Source organism: Melanerpes formicivorus, unplaced genomic scaffold (genome assembly GCF_026170545.1).
Source record: "Melanerpes formicivorus ecotype bairdi unplaced genomic scaffold, bMelFor1.0.p_v2 SCAF_2, whole genome shotgun sequence".
In the NCBI taxonomy this organism is placed as follows: domain Eukaryota; kingdom Metazoa; phylum Chordata; class Aves; order Piciformes; family Picidae; genus Melanerpes; species Melanerpes formicivorus.
This window is the reverse complement of record NW_027142354.1, coordinates 50,776,852-50,797,763: the sequence shown is the minus strand read 5'-3', so window position 1 is coordinate 50,797,763 and position 20,912 is coordinate 50,776,852. Positions and strand designations below refer to the sequence as shown.

At 53.7% G+C, this 20,912-nt stretch overlaps 1 protein-coding gene across 1 annotated transcript in view; it reads left to right on the top strand.

Annotated features, from left to right (window-relative positions):
- The first annotated feature begins 436 nt into the window (after positions 1–436).
- Positions 437–20,912, top strand: part of ABLIM3 (actin binding LIM protein family member 3) — a 55,712-nt gene continuing 35,236 nt past the window's right edge. The window contains exon 1 of the mRNA XM_068160103.1: positions 437–783. Within this exon, the coding sequence (XP_068016204.1) occupies positions 771–783 (13 nt within the window). The 5' untranslated portion in view covers positions 437–770. The remainder of the gene's footprint in view (positions 784–20,912) is intronic.

Sequence of the window (20,912 nt, the reverse complement as noted above, 5' to 3'; positions counted from 1 at the left end):
GGAGGGCAGGGTAGTGCAGGGGGCAGGGCTGGACTGTGGGAAGGCTGAAGGCATGGCAGGGTTGCAAGCAGGGCAGTGGACAGGCAGGGCAGGGCAGTGAGCAAGGCAGTGAGCAGGGAAGGGCAGCGGGCAGGTAGGGCAGAGCAGAACTGCAGGCAGAGCTGCAGGCAGGGCATCGGGCAGGCGGTGCCCAGCAGATGGCGGCGGTGCCGAGGCGGCGAGTCCCGCAGCCTCCCCCGGGGCCGGGCCGCCGCCCCCCGCACTGCCCCGGGCCCTGTCCGGCGCTGCCCCGCACAGCCCCGCACTGCCCGGCGCTGCCCCGCCCGGCGCGATCCCGGCGGGTGGCCCGGTGGGGCGGGGCGCGGCGCTGCGCGGCCCCCGCCGCGGCTCCACACCCGCTATAAGAGGAGCGGCCGCGGCCGCGCTCCGCAGTGCATGGCCGCGCCGCGCCCGCGGACGCTGCCGCCCCGCCGGGACCCTCCCCCGGGCCGGCCCCGGGCGTCCCTTCTGCCCGCCTCGCCCCCTCCCAGCCGCCGACACCCTTGACCTTGCCGTTCGTGGGCGAGAGCGGCGGCAGCCGAAGAGAGAGGGAGCGTGCGGGGTCGCGAAGCTGCCTTGGGATGCGTTAGCTGGGGGATAGCACAGAAATATTTCTGCTAGGAAGGAGAGAGGCAACCTCCTCCCACTGCCAGGAGGCGGAAGAAAAAGAGGATTTAAAGAGCATCCTTGCCCCCTTTGTTGGATGAGAAGGGCAGAGGAGGACCAGCAAGATGAGCACTAGCAGTAAGTATGGCTTTCCCTTGCGTTCGCTATGGGAACGGGGCTGATCTTGCACTCGTTTAGCTAAGGGGGGGTTTGGAAACAAAACGTCACAGCAGGGTTGACAAGCTGAACAGGATGAATTTTATTATTTCTGTTATTGTTATTTTACTGTCTGCCTTTTGCTTCCTGACAGCATCTTGCTTTGCTGGCCCTTTTTTTTTTTCCTTGTTTAATGTCGACTGAGCCGTGGTGCTTATCTCCACCGAGTACTTTTCTTGGCTTGTATTTCTGGGTTTGGAGGGCAGATCATGGACTAAAATGTCGATATGCAACATGGTGAGAGGGAGCCAGGAGCACTCTGACAGGCAGCAGACTCACTTGCTGATGCCACTGCCTGCATATAAATGGACACAGGGGGGAACAGCCTGACTGGGAAGAGAGACCCAGAAAGCAGTGACCTGAGCAAAGCACAGGTGCAATACTGTAAAACATCTCCCTTCAGCAGCTAAGGATGTGGGTGTTTCTATTGTGTGTGTGAGACACAGAGGCATTCATGCACAATGTATGAATTTCTAAAGAAGGAGAGCTTGGAAATGTGCTGCAGAAGATGAGAACTGGCACCTGGTACGAGTCTGGTTACTTTTGATTTCACATCCTTGTTGCAAAGTCGGGAAAGATGGATCAGGTTTGACCAAGTCACAATCAATTTCTTTTCCCTGGCTGGTATGATGTGTGACAGCTGTACCCACCTTGCCAGCGCAGCTTTGAGCCATGCCTTTAAAGGTGGTGAGTGCCCAGCCAAAGGAGTCAATGCTGATGGCCACCTGAGGGGCTTCCTCCTGGGATAAGCTGCCCAAGGAAAGTGCCCTCCCTCCTGTGGGTCCTGTAGTCTATGTGCAGAAAGGACTCCCCAGACAGAAACGGCAGGGCAGTGACTTCTCTCTGTGTTGAGGTTTCTCAATCCAAGGGCTTGGGGTGGTTCCCAAGCAAAACACCGTGAAAAATACCTTGGCACGCTGCAAGGCAACAGAACAGGTGATTCCAGCTCTGTTGGGCTGTGTCACAGGCAACAAAACTTTCCAGGTGCCCTCTGCATGAGCCACGCCTGCAACAGGAGCTAGCCCCCATCCCCCGGGAGCGGGGCTGGTAGTGCCCAGGTAGGAAACAATAGGGACTGATTCTTTCCGAGCCGGCTGATAACCGATGTCTGATAACAAAGGGTCCTCCCTCTGCCTCTCCGAGTGGTGGATTTGGCTCTGGAGCAGAGGGCTGGGATGGCACACAGTGCTCACTGGGGTGATTGGCCACAGTGGTCAGGTGGCATTGTTAATCTTCCTCTAAGCCAATTTTGACAAATGCATGTTGGTTCCTTTTGGGATTCCTTGCCAGCTCTTAATAGCCAGCTTGGCTGCTGGTGGTGATAAGAGCTGTTTATGGTACTGCTGTGTTATAACTATCTGATTGTGCTGCAAAACTCCTTTACTGAGTCCTCCCCCACACAGAGGGGGGTGCCAGCAAACCCAAACGTGCTGCCTGCCTGTTGCTCTGGCATGATTCATGGGAGGAGGCCACTGGGCAGGCAGCAAGCACGGAGATGGAGCTAGGAGCCTCTTGGGAGGTGCCACTGCTTTGCTGTGTGACCTTGGGCACATCACTCAGCCATGCCTCAGCTTCTGGATTTGCTGGCAGCCAGCTGCCACCCTGGCTCTTGCCCAGCCCCTTGGATATCTTTGCCTAAATATTGCCTGAATGCCTCTTTCCAAGTAGCCATGTGCTTTAGTAAAGGTTTGGGCACTCTGGTGATCAATTCTGTGCTATGGGATGATTACTTAGGGTCTCTCTGGGACCACACCTGGGCTTTGCAACCCAGCAAGGCAGTGGGCTCTGCTCTGTTAGACTTCTAGGGGTTTTTTTCTCATTAGCCAAGGGGCTCAAAGTAGGGCTTGCCATACCCAAGTGCTGGCTCATGTTTGTTCTTATCCATGGAATGATCCTCTTCCAGATGGTTTTTTGAGCCAGGCATGGGGTGCGGAGCCATCTCCTCTGTCAGCATGTTCTGTGACTGCTGTGAATGCTGCCAAAAGCTCTCTCTCTGCTCTCACTGCTGCCTCACCCAGCTCTGCACATCCCTACCCAGCCTGTATCTCTCATGTCCATGAGAGATGCCTGTAAGGCATAAAAGGAGCTGAGGAGCCTCATCAGTGGCCTTTGTCATATCTCTTTCACCTCACTGATTCTACCTGGCAGTGACCTGCAATGACTTTTGCAACCCTTTGCTAGCAGCCAGTGGCTCAGGGGAGCTTGGTGTTGCCTGTTGGTTGGAGACATCCCAACCCTGCTTGCAGCTCTGCCTCCCAGGCACGGCCAGCTCGGCTGCTCTCTGATGATTTTTTTTATGGCTGGTTGGTGTTAGGTGTTTTTTGTGGTCTTTTTGCCCAGGCCATGTACTGACCAAGGGCTCAAAAGTGGTGGGATCCAGCCAGCAGGCTCAGCTGCACTCAAGCCTCCCCAGTCTCTCATGGTACACAAGGCTGTACCTGTGCAGATGTGAAGAGACAGGGACACATGGGAGGAGGATGGATGATGAAGACAAGTTGTCCATGGAGTGATTTACAGATGTACCTGTGGCTTCAGGACCAAAATTCTGGGGCTGGCAAATCAATGAGATGTACAGCTGAGGACAAAATACCACCATCTGATCTGTGAATTCCCACCCCTCCTTCCATTTTAGTTGTTTCATTTTGCTAGCTCTTCTATCCTGTCTGAAGCTGATGTGAAGCAGGAAACCTGGGGCTGTAGGCCATGGCTGGCCCCAAGCCATGCTGTTGTACAAAACTATCCACGAGGCCTCTGGGGAGCTCTGGGCAGGATTTGCTGGGCTGTGAAGGTGCACATCTGAAGATGCTGTGTGCACAGCACACAGGAGTTCTCGCCTGCCCTAGTGAGGGGAGAGGAGTTTCCTTTTCACCCTGGTGCAAGTCCCAGGGCTAGAGGCCCCATGTCATCGCCTCTCGCATGACGCAGGGAAGCAGAAGCCATATGGAAATCTTGCCTTCAGGGTGAAGAGGAAAAGGCCCTTGATCTTGGGTGTAAACTCATATCCCAAGGCTGCAGAGCAAACCAGGTAGCCCTGAGGGTGCAAGTGTTGTGCTGGCAGGGAAGGTGGCCTCTTCTCCTGGCCTCGCCAGGTGCTGCAAGTGTTTGGAGGGCACAGTGTTGATATTTACATTAACTGTGCTATTTATACCTCCCACTCCTGTTAGCACTGCTAATGGGTTGCAAATGGATTCATACATTCATAAACAGGACAATCAGTGCTGCTCTGCTATTCCATTGTAGCCAGATGCTGTAATGCAAACCCTTGTCCAAGAGAACGTCCCTTAAAATCACCCCTCGAAATCTATGTTCTGTGTTCAACCTCTCCCTCAGAAGCTGACCTGGTGCAGGGATTTGAACGTGACCAATGCTGTGCTTGTGCTCATTAAAAGGAAAAGGGTTGAAGGTGTCAGCTGCTCCAGGGGTTTAAGACTCTGAAATGTATGAGTAATCCCATCAGCTTTGAAGGCAGACATCAAGTTTGGGTGCTGCAGGTCCATGGAGTGAGTATGATCTGCAAGTAGGGGGTCACCCTGATGGGACCCTTGGGGGTGGAATTTGCATATTGTCTCTCTTGGTCCAGCTCTGTTGTGGTGGGAGAGTGGCTGCTGAGAGTCTTGGCACTGACCTTGTCAGGAGCAAGGTGTCTCCTGTTTAATGGGCTCTGGTCTGAGCAGAGACACACACAGCTCCTTGGGGGACTCCCGGGCTGAAGCAAGTTTGGTAGGCTCCAGATCAGTGCTGCTATGGGTTATTGAAGCTAGCTCACAAAGCAGAGATCTTCCAGACTCCTTTGTCTCCAGTATATACCCTGAAGAGGGAGACCATAATCTGCCCCCATGACAAGTTAGTTCAGGGTCGGGCATAACAGGACCATCCTCTTTCTTCTGAGCAGCTGACAGTCCATTGGAGCACAGAGAGGGTTTGGTATGTGAAGTGGAAAGCTTCCCCAGATCATCCAAACCCCTGGCACCTCTCAAATTCCTGCTTGGAGGCTCCTCTAGTCTCAAAGCTGCAGGAGGAGACATGAGGAGAGGCTGGCATTTGGGCAGAAAAGCTTCATGACAGATACTGATGAATGCAGCATGTTTGCTTAGTTATTTTTGTCTTTCCTAAATCATGCTCCCAGTTACAGGGTGATCCACTAAGCATAATTACCAGTAATCTCTAGGTGCATGTGGTTGCAAAGTGTTTACCAGCAAACTCTGTTAAGTCCCTGTGTCATTACAAAGGAATCACGTGCTCTTGCACATCTCTGGCAGCTCCAGCTCTGCTCTGTACAGCTCATCAAGCAGGGTGATTCACAAGGTCTCCCCACCCAGCAGGGTAGGACCTGCTGAGAAGGACATGGTGTTTCTTCTGTGTCCACAAGTGTAGTGAATCCAGAGAGGTCAGCCTGTTGGTGTGATGAGAAGTGTTAGTCTTGCCAGTTTTTGCAGGAGTGACACCAACCAGGCTTGGGGTTTTGTGGTACAGGTGAGCTTTTTCAGTCACAGCACTCACAGTAAATGACCAACACTGGTTCTTGTTTAATCTTTGCACTGTTGGAGGCTGCCACAGGCACGCAGTGAATGGGGGGCAGAGCATATCTCCAGTGAGGGAAAACCTAACAGAGGGCTGCACCAGGGGAGGTTCAGGTTGGATGTTAGGAAGAAGTTCTATACAGAGAGAGTGATTGCCCATTGGAATGTGCTGCCTGGGGAGGTGGTGGAGTTGCCATCATTGGAGGTGTTCAGGAGGAGACTTGATGGGGTGCTTGGTGCCATGGGTTAGTTGTTTGGGTGGGTTGGATTGGTTGATGGGTTGGACGCGATGATCTTGAAGGTCTCTTCCAACCTGGTCTGGTTTATTCTAAATAAAGGGAGGTGCTGACTAGAGCAGTGGTGCTGCTGCTTACTACCTGGGTGCTTGGTGAGAATGGCTTTGGCCAAACCCTTGTGCTCCTCACCCCTACTCCTCCAAGAGCTGCTGGACAGGCTTTGTGTACAATGGGGAAAGAGACAGATCTCCAAGCAGAACTCTTCCTTCTGAGTTACAAAGGAGGAGGCTTGTAGAAGGAGAAGGGATGGGTGCAGGTGGGACAGAAGAAAGAAGGGACACTGGTGCAAGACAGTCTTGCAAGACATAAAAATCTGCCTTCTTAGTGTGTTCTCTCCAAACCCAACTGTGAACATTACCTAGCATCCATGTGTCTGCAAGGAGGGCTCTAGCACTGTTTTGGCAGAGTCTGGGCACCAAGGGGAACTCCAGGCTTTCCACCTATATCTTGGTCCTCTCAATTAACAGCCAAGCCACAGGCTGCTGCCACAAACAACTTGATAAAAATTGTGTCCTCTGTTCTCTGGGCAGCCCAGCAAAGGGACAACCACCTGTTGCATTTGCTTTGGTGCTAAGAGAATTCACAGCCCAGGCAGCTCCTCTCTAGCCTCAGGCTGGCGAATGGACTCTCACCAAGCTTCTTTCAGGCTCTCCTGCAAACCATCTTTTTTTGGCAGCCTGCCCTTTGAAGAGCAGAAGCCATGGAAAGTGGCCCTGCAGGCCAATGAAGTGCATGCTGTAAAGTCAGCTGAAGCAACTGAATTATTTCAAAGGCCTACCATGCTCTTATAAAGAGTGACTTTTCTAATGACCAGGTGATGATTGGTTTAGCCAGATGACTCTCAGTGATGCCAGCAGACTCTATTATTGACAGACTGTCCTGTGAGCAGCAAGGAGCCAGTGTGGTGCAGCCTTTGCTCTCTGCTAAGCTGTGAAGGAGTGAAGGTAAACCCAACAAGCTCCTGTCAGACCCATCATGGTGCCATAGCAAAGTGGTTGGAACATCTAATTGGATGTTTTTAGAGTAAATATGTTGGTGCAGCACCTCCAGAAAGTGTGCTGGGGGTAAACTGGGGATGGCAAGGACTCAGGCAGAGAGCAGTGGGGCAAGGAGTGAGCTTTGCAGGATGAAAGGGGGCTTGGGAGTGACCACAGTAGCCATAGGGAAGGCAGAGCCTGAGTTCAGACATTTCAGGTCCAGAGTGCTTGCTTGTGAGCAGGTCAGGACAAGTGTGGCAGGGTGACTTGCAGCCTGCAGCAGGGAAGGTGGTTCTTGCACCTAGGCTGTCCCAAGTCCTCCTGTGCCTGTCATCCCTGCCTCTTGAGTCTGTAGGCTCAGTAAGTTGCTGCAGAAGTAGAAGACCTCGAGTGCACTGATGCACAACCCTGATGGATGTGCTTGGCTTTCTAGAAAGGTCTGTCTGAAGTTTACCAGGACCAAACATATAGTGTGGCAGAAAGCTCAGGCTCCCAGTTGCCATTTACTTGAGGGTGGCTCAGGTTGTTGGTAGGCATTTTTCAGTTCAGGTGTAGTCTTCTGAATGCTCTATTAGTATCAGCCATAAGCCCTGGCCTGGGAATTGATGTACCTTCTCTGCTGCCTGAGGCAGAGATTTAAAATAAAGGAGCTGGTACTATAGTTTCCTTTATGTAGTCTGTCTGACCTTCCTTTCTTCTTACCCTTTCTACCCTGGCAAGGTCCTCTGAGCCCCAAGCATCACTTGTTCTTCTGTTAATAGACATTTTACTCCACTTCCACCTTGTTTCTGAGACATGGACAACTGGGAAAGTCATTGGGTAAAGGTTTCTCTGAGGTACAGAGAACAGATAGTTGGAAACTATCCTGTTGGCTTCTGTGTTCGTTCTTGGCCGCATGTGGCGTGTTTTGGAGGGCACCACACTGCTGTGGGGCAAGAAGGGCTTTGCTGGTGCAATGCCAGCCCTGGGAGCTCCTCCTCAGCCCAGCTTAGTCCATTGCAATCTGCATTTGAGTTTTGGGGTTTGACCTGTGCTCCTATCAGTGAATTATGTGACTGTTTCTCAGATACATGCAGCCAGGCTGTGGTCTGCTGCTGGACAAGGCAAATGTCACCTAGACCCCAAACTGTGAGCTCCCAAAGTGCATGTGCCAGGCTCCACAGTACAGCACCCCTCACAAACTCACTGGTAGCATCTCACTTGTGAAAGCATCTTGCAAAGTCCTGGAGGTTCTTCCCAGCACCTGTGTTTTGTGCTAGCTGACCCAAAGGTCTTGATTCTCTTCTGCTGGCATCCATTCTGCAGCCAGCCCTGGGGACCTCTTTGTGCAGAGGCATCCTGTGGAGGACTGCTCAGCCCAGGGGCACTTGCCAGCAAAGGGGAGCTATTTTTAAAGCAGCTATGGGCCTGGGTGGGTTGTTCCCTGGCTCAGAAGCACTTGCTGGGACATGTTGAGTGCTGTGGTGGGGATCTCCCAGTTGCAGCTGCTCCCCAGCCTGGATTTTTGGTGGAGATAGGGAGAGCCCCAGCCGGGTGGCTGCCTCAGAGTGTCTGTTTCACTCCCTGATCAAGGACTTCTCTCTTCTAAAAGGTTTAGAAGAGGAGGAGGGAAGGAAACTGTGCATTTAAACCCATCTTTGTTGCACATCAGAACTGTGCAAGAGGGGCAGCTGCCTCCCCTTAGCAGCCCTTCTCACTAAGAAGGGATTTCCTTGCCTTGCCCCAAGGCAGGACTGGACCAGGGTTTGTCTGTCAGTCCCTGCTGCCCTGTCTCATGCTGCACTTCCTGGGTTAAAAAAACCTCTCTCTGGCTTGGCCACAGTGGTGCCCAGGTGGGGCAGAGGATGTCTTTCTCAGCAGGCTGGTGTGGCTGCAAGGTATGCATCACCTGGGATGCCTGTGTGTGACTGCATGAGCAAACAGGTCTCTGGGCTGCCAGATGCGGCCTGCAGCAGGTCCCCACAGTTTGTGCTTGCACTGTGAAATGAAGATGAGTGGTGAGGTGCTGAGTACTGCAAAGGCATGGAAAGGCTCTCTTGCATGGCCCAAAGAAATGTGGACAGGGGCAGGCAGAGGTCCCAGAGCCCCTTTGGAGGTGGTGCAGACTCCACTTGCTCAAATGCAGTCCATGCACGACACCTCCCTGTGCGTGGCATGAGACCCAAGTCTGGACAATGGCTCAGCACTGGCTTCTCTGCTATCCAAGCAGGCAGCTCTGCTCCGGATTTCCCCCTCTCTGCTCTGTTGCACCCATCCTCACTCAGTGGAGCACAGGCTGTCCTGTCCTCACACAGCCTCTGGTCCTCACTCAGTGGAGCACAGGCTGCCCTGTCCTCACTCACACAGCCTCTGGTCCTCACTCAGTGGAGCACAGGCTGCCCTGTCCTCACTCACACAGCCTCTGGTCATCGGTGTGGTGGAGCACCGGCGGCTGCCCTGTCCTCAGTGGAGCACCGGCGGCCGCCCTGTCCTCACTCACACTGCCTCTTGTCTGTGCAACGATCACAGCACAGTGCTGCTCCCTGCAAACCCATCCTCCTCTACACCTCAACAGCCCTCTGCTGTGCCCGGGCCCTCGGGTGCCCATCCTCATCACCCTGCTTCCCCCTCCTTCAGCATCAGCTCGCAGTCCTTTCAGGATGGAGGAGGTGGAGCAAGGTAAGATGAGCTCCCTCTAGCCTCCTACATGCTGTGAATAGCTGCAGCGCCCGAGCATTATCTGAGGGTGATGTGCCCAAGCTCAGGCTCCTGCAGACACACCCAGCCCTTGGTGACAAAGGGCTCCCGCGGGTGTCCCGCCGGTGACACAGAGCATTAGCGCTCCGCGGGACACCTCTCAGGTTATGCACAGCTTAATCCCTTCTGGCAGCCGCCGGGGCTGCTGTCCTGCGGCTGGGTCAGCGTGCCCGTGCCTCGCTGGCAGCGCCAGCCCGACAGCTGGCACCAGCGAGCCTGCCCCTGCGGGAGAGATGTAAGCAGCCTGCCTTCGGTTCCTGCCGAGCTGGGCTGGGGGGCAGGTGGCGTGGATGGGCCCCGGCAAGGGGATATCTATAGGCATCAGGTCTCCACCCAGGGCGTTGGGAGGGAAGGGGAAGGCAGCTCTTCTGTGGGAATAACCAGATCAAGGAGAAAGTGGGCTTTGTGTTGCTGTGCAGTGCCCGTGTGGTCCATGAATGCTTCCTCACTCCTGCCATCCAGGCTGAGCTGGGTTCATCAGGAAGACCTTGGTGGTCAGGCTGTGCCTTTGGAGTGAGTTTTGCTGGCAGCACCAACGTACCCCTCACCTCTTGACAATTAACCAGCTTGGGAACCAAGCACTACAGCAGCCTACATGTGCTGCATGGCCATACAGGGGGAAACACAGCCATCTTCTCAGCAAGGAAGCCCTCCTTCATCTGATGGCAGATGCTAAGGCATGAAGCTGGATGATCCCCAGCTCAGAGCCTTTTATTCAGCGAGCAAAACCATCCCTTCATACTCCCACAGATGCTACTTGAGAGGACTTGCACTGCTGCCCCACCATCTGGCCTAACTGCCCTCTTCGGGGAGGTGTGGGTTTGGTCTGATCCTTCTCCGCTGGGGTGGGAGCTGTCTGTCGGTGCTGCCCTGGGTGAGCTGGCCAGGGAGAGCTGGGGGACGAGGTGTGGATGTTCTCCCCTCTCCTGCTTTTGAAAAGAGAGAAGTCACTGCCTGCGGGCGCGGTGAGTGATGCGCTGGTGATGGCTCGTGATGGGCCACATATAAAATCCCTCCCATCCCTGAGGATGCTACAGCTGAGAGCTCTTATGGCATTTTAAAAATAGCCCCAGAGGGGGAGAGAATGAGGAGATGGATAGGTAGGTGGATCCCTAATAAGGAGAGAAGAGGAAACAACTAGAGAGGGAATGGAAAGACTTTAGTGAACGGCATGTGAGTGATCACTGAGGGAGGGAGTGGTGTGGTCATACTGAGCTGCTGAGCTGCATGCCCGGCAGGAATGGGGAACCCTATAAAAAGCCTGACTGTGAGATATGTTACTTGCACGTGCTGGGGAGAGGGATGGGTTGAACATCATCTTAGGCTGTCTCTCCTGTGGGTGCTCACAGTGTTCTAAAAGTAGCCATTAAAAATAATCCATGACTTGGATGTCTGGCCTGGGCTGGCTGCTGCTGCTCTTCTGTGATTCCCCAAACAGCTCCAGGCTCATCTCTGCTGCTTTCCTGCCTTGAGGCTCAGGCCTTGCCTGGAAACTGATGGATGATGTTGGTCCTGGCCCTGGCTTTCCCCAAAGTGGCCTTTCCCACCTGGGCTATGCTCCAAGAAAGATGCTGAGAGCTGCCTCTCTGCGCTGTCTTCTGGCTTTCTGCTGCCTGGTAGCTTGCAGAAGCAAGATCTGGTGTGGTGGGTCTGGGGCTGTGGCTGGCAGAGGTCACAGCTCTCCAGTGTCTGGCTAGAGCAGTGGTCCCAGAGCTAGTGGCAGTGGGACAGCCCTGTTTGGCCTTGCATCACTGCCAGCAGTGTCTCCTTGGTCCTAGGAAGTGGCTCCAGGCTCTTCCCTGTGCTCGTAGCAGCACTCCCCATCACTCAGGGAAGATTACACAGAGTGTCTCCAAGAAATGCTAATTGCTTTGGCTTGTGCTTGGTACAGCAGAGCCACTGGGCACCCAGAGCGCTTAGTCAGGTTAGAGATCTGCCAGACCCTTCTGCTTCCCCTACAGAGCTGCTGGTGCTCTGCTGTGGCTGTTGCTGTTCCCCACATGCCTGGGCCCCAGCTGAGCTGTGGGCTTGCACCCAAGTTGGTCCAGACATGTGGTCCCAAATACCTGGTGGCACCAGGCATGATGTGTTCTCATTGAGGTGTGGCAACCTTAGGGTGAAACCCCCCAACCTCAGACCCCAGCAGGCACAGTATTGGGTCAGATGCACCTCTGGTGCTGGAGGAAGAGTAGCTGAATAAACAAGAAGAGTTTCCTGTCCTGGTGGATGAGAATTAACCTTGTGCTGTGGCAGAAGCCCTCAGCACTACTCTGCTGTCTGTCTTCTTGGACCCCTCAGCTGCTGCTGCCCACTCTCCTGCTCTGCCACTGGCAATTAAAGCTCTCTGCAGCCAAGCTCAATTGGTGGAGGCTGCTGGGAAGCATTCCTTGGCTTTGCCCCTGCTCAAACTGCAGGGAAAAAAGTCCTGCTAACAAGACTCTACTGTCAAACTTGCCAGCCTGTCACATCCAGGCCATCTCACTCTTGGTTGCTTGCTTGTCTTTTCTTCCTTGTCAGCTAGGCAAATACCCAGGGAAGCAGGGGCTGGTGATGGGTAAGCCTTGCCTGGCTCCAGGCTGGGGAATGGCAAAGCTGGAGAGCATGGGCTGCCTGGTGCTTGGGCTGGCCTCTTAGAAAGGGTTGCTGCTCATCTGTGTGCTGGTCTCTTGGCATTTCTCAAGCTCACAGCTTTTTTCAGTGCTGCAGCATGGGAGCTGAGGTCCAAGCCCAGCTAACCTCTGTGGGTGCTGATGTTTCTACACTACCTCCTTTGCCAAACCCCAGCCAGCCCATAGTCTGGAGAGGGTAAAGAGGTACCCCCTGCCCTGGCTGGTCTCTGCTAACTCTGAGGAGCTTCTCACCTGGTCTGAAATAACTCCTGGAGGGCAGTGGGTGGTTCTGAGCCAGCGGCATGGTCTTTGCTGGCAAGAGCCTGTTACCCTCCCCAAGGCAGAGGTAACCCCAGTCCCTGCTCCCACCTTGCCTGCCCTTTGCTGGGCAGTGTGAGAGCATCCTGCAGGCACGTGGCAGGGCACAGGCTCCTCCAGAGAGGTCACCTGCGGCTGCCCCAGCTCCCGGCTCCGCGGGTGGGGTGGCACAAAGGGTCTGGCTTGGCAAATCATTCTGTTCCTTGGCAGGCAGTTTTTGTCTCATTTAAGCCAAAAGCATGCACAACAAAGCACACGTTCGCTTTCCCCTGTTGAAAGGGGACTTGTTCCCTGGAAATTGCCAGCTCTGCCGGGCCTCCTGATTGCCTGTTAATTGTCACTAATGAGGAGCTGGGAGATGCGGCCTCCAAAGGCTGCTGGGGGCAGACCATCGCTTTGGCTGGGACGGGAGATCTCAGCAGGGAAAGGAGCAGTGCCCTCGGCGTGGCTGAGCTGATCTGCATGACTGGGTTTGTCACCAGAGAATGCCCCAATTCTTGTGCCTACGGCACAGGGCAGCAGCGCTTAGCCCCAGCTCCTGAACGCAGAGTGTGGAGGGTTAAGAGGATCTCTGGTGCTTACTGTACACAGATGGATTTATTTAGGTGTATATATAGCAGGGAGGTGGGATGGGGAGGGCTAAACCCACCCTGTCCAGGAGGGAGGGAGGGAGGGTTAGATCTCTGTGCCTGGCCCATGTCAGGAGCAGCAGGACCTGATGCCAGGGCTTGGCTGTTCGCCTCCAGCCTGATGGTTGAAGGCTGTTTTTTCTCTGACTTGATGAAAGGCACCAAAGGCTTTCAGCAGGAGACAGCCTTGTCTGCCTGCCTGCCGCTTCCTGCACTGGCAGCCCCCCTGCTTTTGAAGTCAGGATCCTGGGCGTACGCAGGAGCCAAGGAGAGCACGAGTGTGGGAAGGAGGGAGAGGATTATGTCTGTGCTGAAACCCCTGCTCATGGGCTTTTCTTGTTCTAGATATGCCTTCTATCCCCAGTCTGCTTTGTCCTTACCAAGCATGAAGCCCTGCTTGGCACCCCTTGGCCCCATTGCTGGACCATCCCATGGCATACCCATGGAGGCTCAGGATGCGGCTGAGGGAATACTGAGCCCTCTCTACAGAGTGTGGTGCTGTGTGAGTGCCAGCACAGAGCTGTGCCTTCAGCTGCTGAGACAGCCCTCTGCCACAGCACACAGAATAGAATAGAATAGAATAGAATAGAATAGAATAGAATAGAATAGAATAGAATAGAATAGAATAGAATAGAATAGAATAGAATAGAATAGAATAGACCAGGTTGGAAGAGACCTTCAAGATCATTGTGTCCAACCTATCATCCAACACCACCCAACCAACTAACCCATGCAACCAAGCACCCTGTCAAGTCTCCTCCTGAACACCTCCAGTGATGGTGACTCCACCACCCCCTCAGGCAGTCCATTCCAATGGGCAATCACTCTCTCTGTGTAAAACTTCCTCCTAACCTCCAGCCTAAACCTCCCCTGGCACAGCCTGGGATTGTGTCCTCTTGCTCTGGTACTGGTTGCCTGGGAGAAGAGGCCAACCTCTGCCTATCTACACCCCCACTTAAGGTAGTTGTAGAGTCAGGTACTGCTCTCCCACAGCAGCAGCTTTCCAGGTGCCCATCGCCTGCTGCCTTGCTCCAGCTGCTCCTGCAGCATCTCTGGTGGTTACTTCAGTGGTTTCTCTCATCTTTTCATTGTTCAAATGGCTGAGCTGTTTTGCTCAGTGCTCTTCCCAGGAGTTTTCCTCCTGCTCCTGCCAGGCTTTTATGTACTGACCACCTCCTGCTTGTACCACCCAGGTACCCCCTCTATCCCCACGGTCAGTGGGCTGAGGCACTTGCTGCCTGCCTGCAGGAGGCTGTTGCTGTGTTCATGGCTCAGTTATCACGAGGGTGGCTCAGCAGAGGGGGAGCTCCCCTTTGGGATTTGTTATTTCATTAGAATAAACAGCCAAGTGGGATGGTATTTTCCATTCCAGCTGAGAGAGCTGTGGTCGCTGCTTTTTGACCCAAACCCTGAGGTCTGTTTTTAAATACTCTGCCTTTAATGAAGTGGGATGGAGAAGTGGGAGAGGAGTGTGCTTTGGCAGTGGACACAGCTGCCTTCTTCCAGTGCAAGGGCTTAGGTCAATGTGTGTGTGGTTGCATCTCTGCCTCCTGCGCTGACCTTGGATTAGGGGTTCTGGTGAGCCCCAAGGCATACTTTGTCCCCCACTGCCTCCAGGCTCCTTTCACAACCAGCTCTGGGGATGGCCAACTGTTGTGGGGTTGGGACTGGTTTTTTGCTCTGAAGGACTCTGTGCTTCACTTGGAGCTCCTGGTATTCTGGCCTCCAAAATGCCTTCTTAAGGGCCATGGGGATGCAGGCAGCCCTGCTTTGCTGAGAAGTAGCAGTACAAAGAGCTGGCACAGCTGGGCTGAGAAGTGGGCCTGGACCCCAAAACTGGGCTGCAGCAGGGAGGGGGAATGTCTACTGCATGTGTGCTGACCCAAAAGCTGGGACAATCCATCTGTGCTAATGGAAGAAGGTGCTGAATAACCTGGCCCCAGACACCCATACAGCCATCACCTTAAGGGTCTCTTCAGTTGGGGATTTAAGAGCTGCCTCAGGGTGTGGAGAGGGCTTCCTGAGCCAGCTGGGTCTCTGGCAGGCTGCTGCCTGCCTGTGCTACACAGGACATCCTGAAGCACAGCCTTGGGCTGCCTGCCTGGGAGCATGCCATGTCCTGGAGGAACACTTTGCTGGGACAGTCACAGTGGCACTGAGGCAGCACCTCGGTGGTGCAATCAGTGCACATCCTGGGTCACCTTGCTGAAGGTTGTCCTAAGGTGAGCAGTCTAAAGGCAACTCTTTTCCTTTTGCTTTTCCACACTACCTGTACTCTTCCACCCCACTGCTCCCTCCTTCCCCAGCCTTTGCTCCATGACTTCAGACTGTTTCCTTTTCCTTCTTGACTGCTTTTCCCCCTTGCTCTCCCTCTTTTCCTTTTTCTCTGTTTCTTTCCTGTCAGCTTTGTTCACCCTGGCTGTATACTGGGGTTGCCATGGTGACCATCAGAGCATCTCTGCATCCTCAACTAGTGGACCTGTGTTTGCCCTGGCCATGGGGAGTGGCAGGGCACCCTCCTGCCCCTCAGAGGGGCCAGCTGCCACCTCCTCCCAGGGCTAGAGATCCCTGGGAACATCCCTGCAACACATGCTGGTGTTCAGAGAGAGCACAGGTTGGGACACTGGGTGGCCCTTGCCAGCTCAGGATGGGGCTGGCTGCCTAGCACAGCATTATTTGCCTCTTGCTGACAGAATTATTAATCTTCAATAAAAACTCTTTTAGTAAGCAAGTGCTGCTTAAGGAAAGGAGGGGAGCTGCCATGGCACAGGCAGTCCCTTTAGCTTTAATGGGGCACCACCACCACCTGCCAGAAGAGAGGAGAACAAAACTGCTTCAATATGGAGCTCTACCTAATTGCAAGGCTCCTCTTGCTCTTGGGAATAAATTTCCTTCTCCTATCCTAGGAGCCATGCTGGGGTTTCTTTCCTCTTGTTATCATCCCCTGCAACCATGCAAGTGACTCTGGTGGCTTAACCTTAACCCCTGGGTCATGAACCTCCCTGTGTCTTTGGCAAAGTGTCATCTGGATCCTAGATCTAGCCTTTGCCTATGGCACATGGAGGACTAAGGCTGGCAGCAGGGACTTGAATGCATCCCCTGGCTGTGGTCTGATGTTGGAGGACCCAAGTGGAGCCATGGTTTGGAGGCAGAGTGTGGCTTTTGGCCTTGGTGTTGATTTGCAGACCACAATATATCTTTTCAGGATTTGTCAGAGCTTGTGTGCCCTGTTCCTGAGACAATGAGGATGACATGTTATTAGCTGATTACTGGGGAAAACATACACTGACTCAGGATTTATTCTGGGAACAACACTAATCTCCTGTATAGTCACTAAACCTCCATAAATAATCTGATTTTGGTGATCAATTGCTATTGCAACACACCCCACCACCACCCACCCACCCCCCCATAAATCTCAGTTAAATGCACATTTAATTCACATAAAGTTGCCAAATTTGCTTGCACATTTCTGTCCTGCTCTTTGCCTCAGGCAGCTAGCTGTCTGTGTGTGTGTGCAAGCTCAAGTCTGTTTACCAGACAGCCTGAAACCAGAATATGGTTTGCCAAGGCAGTTGCGTTCAGAGCAGCACTCCTCTCCTGTGGTCCCATGTGGAGAACCCAGCACACCCTGAATTTCTGCTGCCAGAGATGCTCAAAGACAAGTGCTTCACAAACAGCGCTGCTCACAGCCATTCCCTGGCCGTTGTCTTGATGCTGTGGTGTGCAATGAGGGCAGCAGAAGCAGCTGCAGGGGACTGCACCTGCAGCAGCCCAAGGCTTGCCCAAAGTATGCTTGGGGAGGGGCAGGGAGCAGAGATGTAGTTGCCCAAACCCAGGCAGATGCTTTCAACAGCGCTTGCCTGGGATGGGAACTGAGGTCTTGCTGGACTTGGTTGAGTCAAGCTGCACCAGGGGAAGTTTAGGCTGGAGGTGAGGAGAAAGTTCTTCACTGAGAGAGTCATTAGTCATTGGAATGGGCTGCCCAGGGAGGTGGTGGAGTCACCATCCCTGGAGGTGTTGAAGAGGAGATTGGATGTGGCACTTGGTGCCATGGTCTAGTCATGAGGTCTGTGGTGACAGGTTGGACTCGATGATCCTCGAGGTCTCTTCCAACCTTGGCAATACTGTGATACTGTGAGTCCTGACAACCACTGGACCAGCTGCAGTGACTTTTCAAGCCTTAGTGCCTATGGATGGGTTAGAGAGGGAAGAAGCAAGGGCATGCTGCAGGGAGGAGGCAGCTGACCCTGGACTAGCAGAACATGGTGCTGTCATCTTTCAGGGTTGGAGAGAGATTCCAGACATCAACACATCTCTGTCTGTTGTTGGGGCCATGCTGATGTATTTTATCTTCTTGGGTTTGCAAATAGCATGCAGCTAACTGCAGTGATGTGCACCCCAGAGAGAGCTGGGCTCATGGTTACAGAGCCTCAGACGTGCTGGTGATGGATGCCTCTTATGCCTCTGCTGGGGGACCTGACAGGAGCGTGGTAAACCTTCCACTGCCTTTCCTGGTGTGAGGTTTTGCCCCCCTCCCATTCTGCTTGAGTGCTGGTCCCTGCAGCTCTGGGGCTGATGCTCTTTGGTCTGTAACCTCCATACCCCCACTGCTTGTGCCAGGCCACCAGCACTGACAGCTTGAGCTGTGCTGATTCTGGTGATGGGGACTGCACTAGGGGAGCCATAAAAGAAATGATGAAGCTGTTCAAATTGCTGGGAAGATGTCTACTAAGATCTCCTCCTGAGTCTGGCTGGAGCCCAGCCTGCTAATTATGATGGTAGGGGAAATACACAAACATACAGATGGCAAGAAGAACAAAAACTGCTGGTTTTTAATACCAAAAGCTCAGTTTCTGGCCAACTGAAACTGACACATGGCAGAAGCTAAGCACTAACAGCTTTGGGTGAGACTGGAGCACCTCACCAGCTTGTGCAGGAGCTCTTGGAGCCCTTGCAGAGCCCAGAGGGAGATCTGTCTCTCCTGGGGCAACAGAATGGACCCAAGCCTGCAGCAGCTGTCAGCAGGGGCATGGGGAGGCCAGGCTGCAGTGGTGCTTGCTGTGCATGCCTTCATCTACTGTAGACACCTACGGACCCAGCTTGCAGCTGCAGGCTGCCAAGGGTCCCATGCTGGCTCTGCACCAGAGGTGGCCTGTGACCACGCCAGCCTGCTCTGTCCTGGGGACTTCTTAGTGCATCCTTGCATTGCATGAGAGGGAGTTTCCTCCTCCTGAACCCATCTTTCCTCTCTGCCAGGTGGGTTGGAGCAGTGATTCACAGAGGCACCTGTGATGTTGGGCACTTGTCACTGCTGCTGTCCAGCCCCTCATAACTGTGCTCAGAGGTGCTGCTGGGAGGGAAGATGCCCTCCCTGGGGTCTCTCTCTTTTGGCCATTTCACTGTTCTTCGTAGTTTTTAAAAGGTGCCCTGTCCCATGGGATTATCTCCTAACCACAGGCACTGTGGCTGGGGTGGGTGAGATGGGCATCAAGCAGTAAAGGGCTGGTGACGTTTCATGTCAGTGCCCTGGGGAGTGTGTGGGTCAGTATGCTTGTCTAGGTGTCTTGTGCTGTCCTGCAGTGTTTGTGTTGCCTAAAATCTGCTGGTGGCCATGGGGCTTTCTGTGGCATGGTGCTGTCCCACACTGCACCTCACCTCCTGCACATCCCAGCTGCCTGCTGTGCTCCCCTTTATACCACCCATATGCATGGCCAGGTGTCTCAAATAACCTCCAGGGGGGCACAATCTTTTTATGACCACTTAAAGGTTCCATTTGCTACTTTTAACAGACTTGGAGCAGGGATCACAGTAGATTAACAAAAGCAGTAAGCACCCTCTGTGCTGCAGGGACCCCACTGGGGCCCTGCTGAGCCCTTCTCTGATGAGGGCTGCACAGTGCCTGTGGGATGCTCTGCATTCACTGACTCTGGCCATAGGTTTTGTCTCCAACCCCACAGCTTGTAGGCAGTTTCATGGTTCCCAGGGCTTCAAGGGGATGGGGTAGTGCCCTTCATGCTGCAGCCCTGGGCTGTGTTGCCTCTTCCCAGGAGCACAGCTGACGAGCTGCCGGTTGCTTTGGAAAGCACCTTCCCAGGATGTAAGAGTGGACGCAGGAATTTGAAGCCTGCCAGGGAAGCTCTTGATGGTGTTATGCTGGCAGCCCTGAGCTGTAATTCACTCCCTGGAATGGGAGTGGTTGGAGGGCGGCTGGTCTTGAAGCTCCCCTCCCCGTGAGCACGTGCTGATAGCGTTGGGATGGCTCTGTAACATACACCCTGTCCAGGCAGCCTATTTATGGGGGGATTGTCCCCTCTGTGACGCCAGGCCTTGCTGTGCCAGCTGTCACCTCCACTCCAAATTCCCACTCCATTGCATTAATATCTGTTCAGTGTCTCTATAGCCAGATTGGATTTCAGCTCCCTCCCTGGACTAGAATGAGTTAAAAATAGCCAGTCCAATGCCCCTCATTCTCGGGCTATGACACAGTCTCTCAGGTTGGAGTTACAGTGCCAGCGTGAATAGGGTTTGAAATAAAACAAGGGAGTCTGCTGCGCTCTGCAGAGCAGGAGAACAAGCTCCAGCCTGGAGGAATGACCTGGAGGACTCTCTGCTCTCCTAATGTGCGCCTGCAAAAGGCAAGAGTTTCCCTTCCTTGGAATCATAGAATCACCAAGGTTGGAAAAGACCTCAAAGATCATCAAGTCCAACCTGTCACCCAACACCTCATGACTACTGAACCATGGCATCAAGTACCACATCCAATCCCCTCTTGAACCCCTCCAGGCATGGTGACTGCACCACCTCCCTGGGCAGCCCATTCCAATGGCTAACAACTCTCTCTGTGAAGAACTTTCTCCTCACTTTGAGCCTAAACTTCCCCTGGCGCAGCTTGAGAACTGTGTCCTCTTGTTCATAGAATCATAGAATTGACAAGGTTGGAAAAGACCTGAAAGATCATCAAAGAGTTTCACTTGAGACTGTGTCCTCTTGTTCTGGTGCTGATTGCCTGGGAGAAGAGACCACCCCCCTCCTGGCTACAACCTCCCTTCAGGTAGTTGTAGATAGCAATAAGGTCTCCCCTGAGCCTTCCTTGCAGTGCTTGTATTGGCCAGGTTAATGCTAGGCACAGAGTGATTAGCAAGAGCAGTGCAGGAGGTGTTCAGCCCATCAGGGAATCAACTGAGCACTGAAGAAACCAGCAAGAAATCAGCTGAGTGCACTATGGCTTGGGACTCTTTCTAGAGCATCATGTGCAGACCAGCTTGCCAAATACTGGCTGGGTGCTGTGCAGACTGATGGGGGCAGGGGTGTGCTGGCCTCAGCAGCACTGTGGTCCCTCTGAAAGAGCAAGGTGCAGACTGGGCTAACTGGGTCGCTGCTCTCCCAGGAGTGGGTACCAGACCCTGTAAGCAACAGTGTGCTGCAGAGTGGCAGGTTGCCAGCCTGGCTCTGCCTCGTCTAACAGGGCTGTTTCTCTGATCTCTGTGGAAAATCCTAAATCCCCACATTTTTCACTTTCAGACACTGCCCTAGTTTAAAACTGCTGGCTCCTAGCTTGCTTTGTAATATTTTAAATATAGCCTCCTTTATGCTTCTGATGTATGCACCATATGTTTTGAAAACTGCCACAAAATCCATTGGGCTTGTGGGTGGAGGTTAAAGGGGGGAAAGCACTTCCATACGGGAAGCCACAAACACAAAACACAGCAGCAAACAGAAAATCCCTCCGTGCCTCAGCCAGCACTAAGCTCCTTTCTGTCCTGGCTGTCTCCAGTGTGTTTGTGTGAGGAACCAGCCTGAATGTTTCCATTGTGCCAGCTCCGTCCCGGACACCCTGGCACTGACTCCACAGCCCCCTCCGAGGCCCACTGGGAGATGCCACTGTGTGGGAGACCATCCAGCAGCCCCTTTGCCCTTTCCCTTCCTCCTCAGAAAGCCCCTTTGCTGCTTTCTAAGGGGCGGG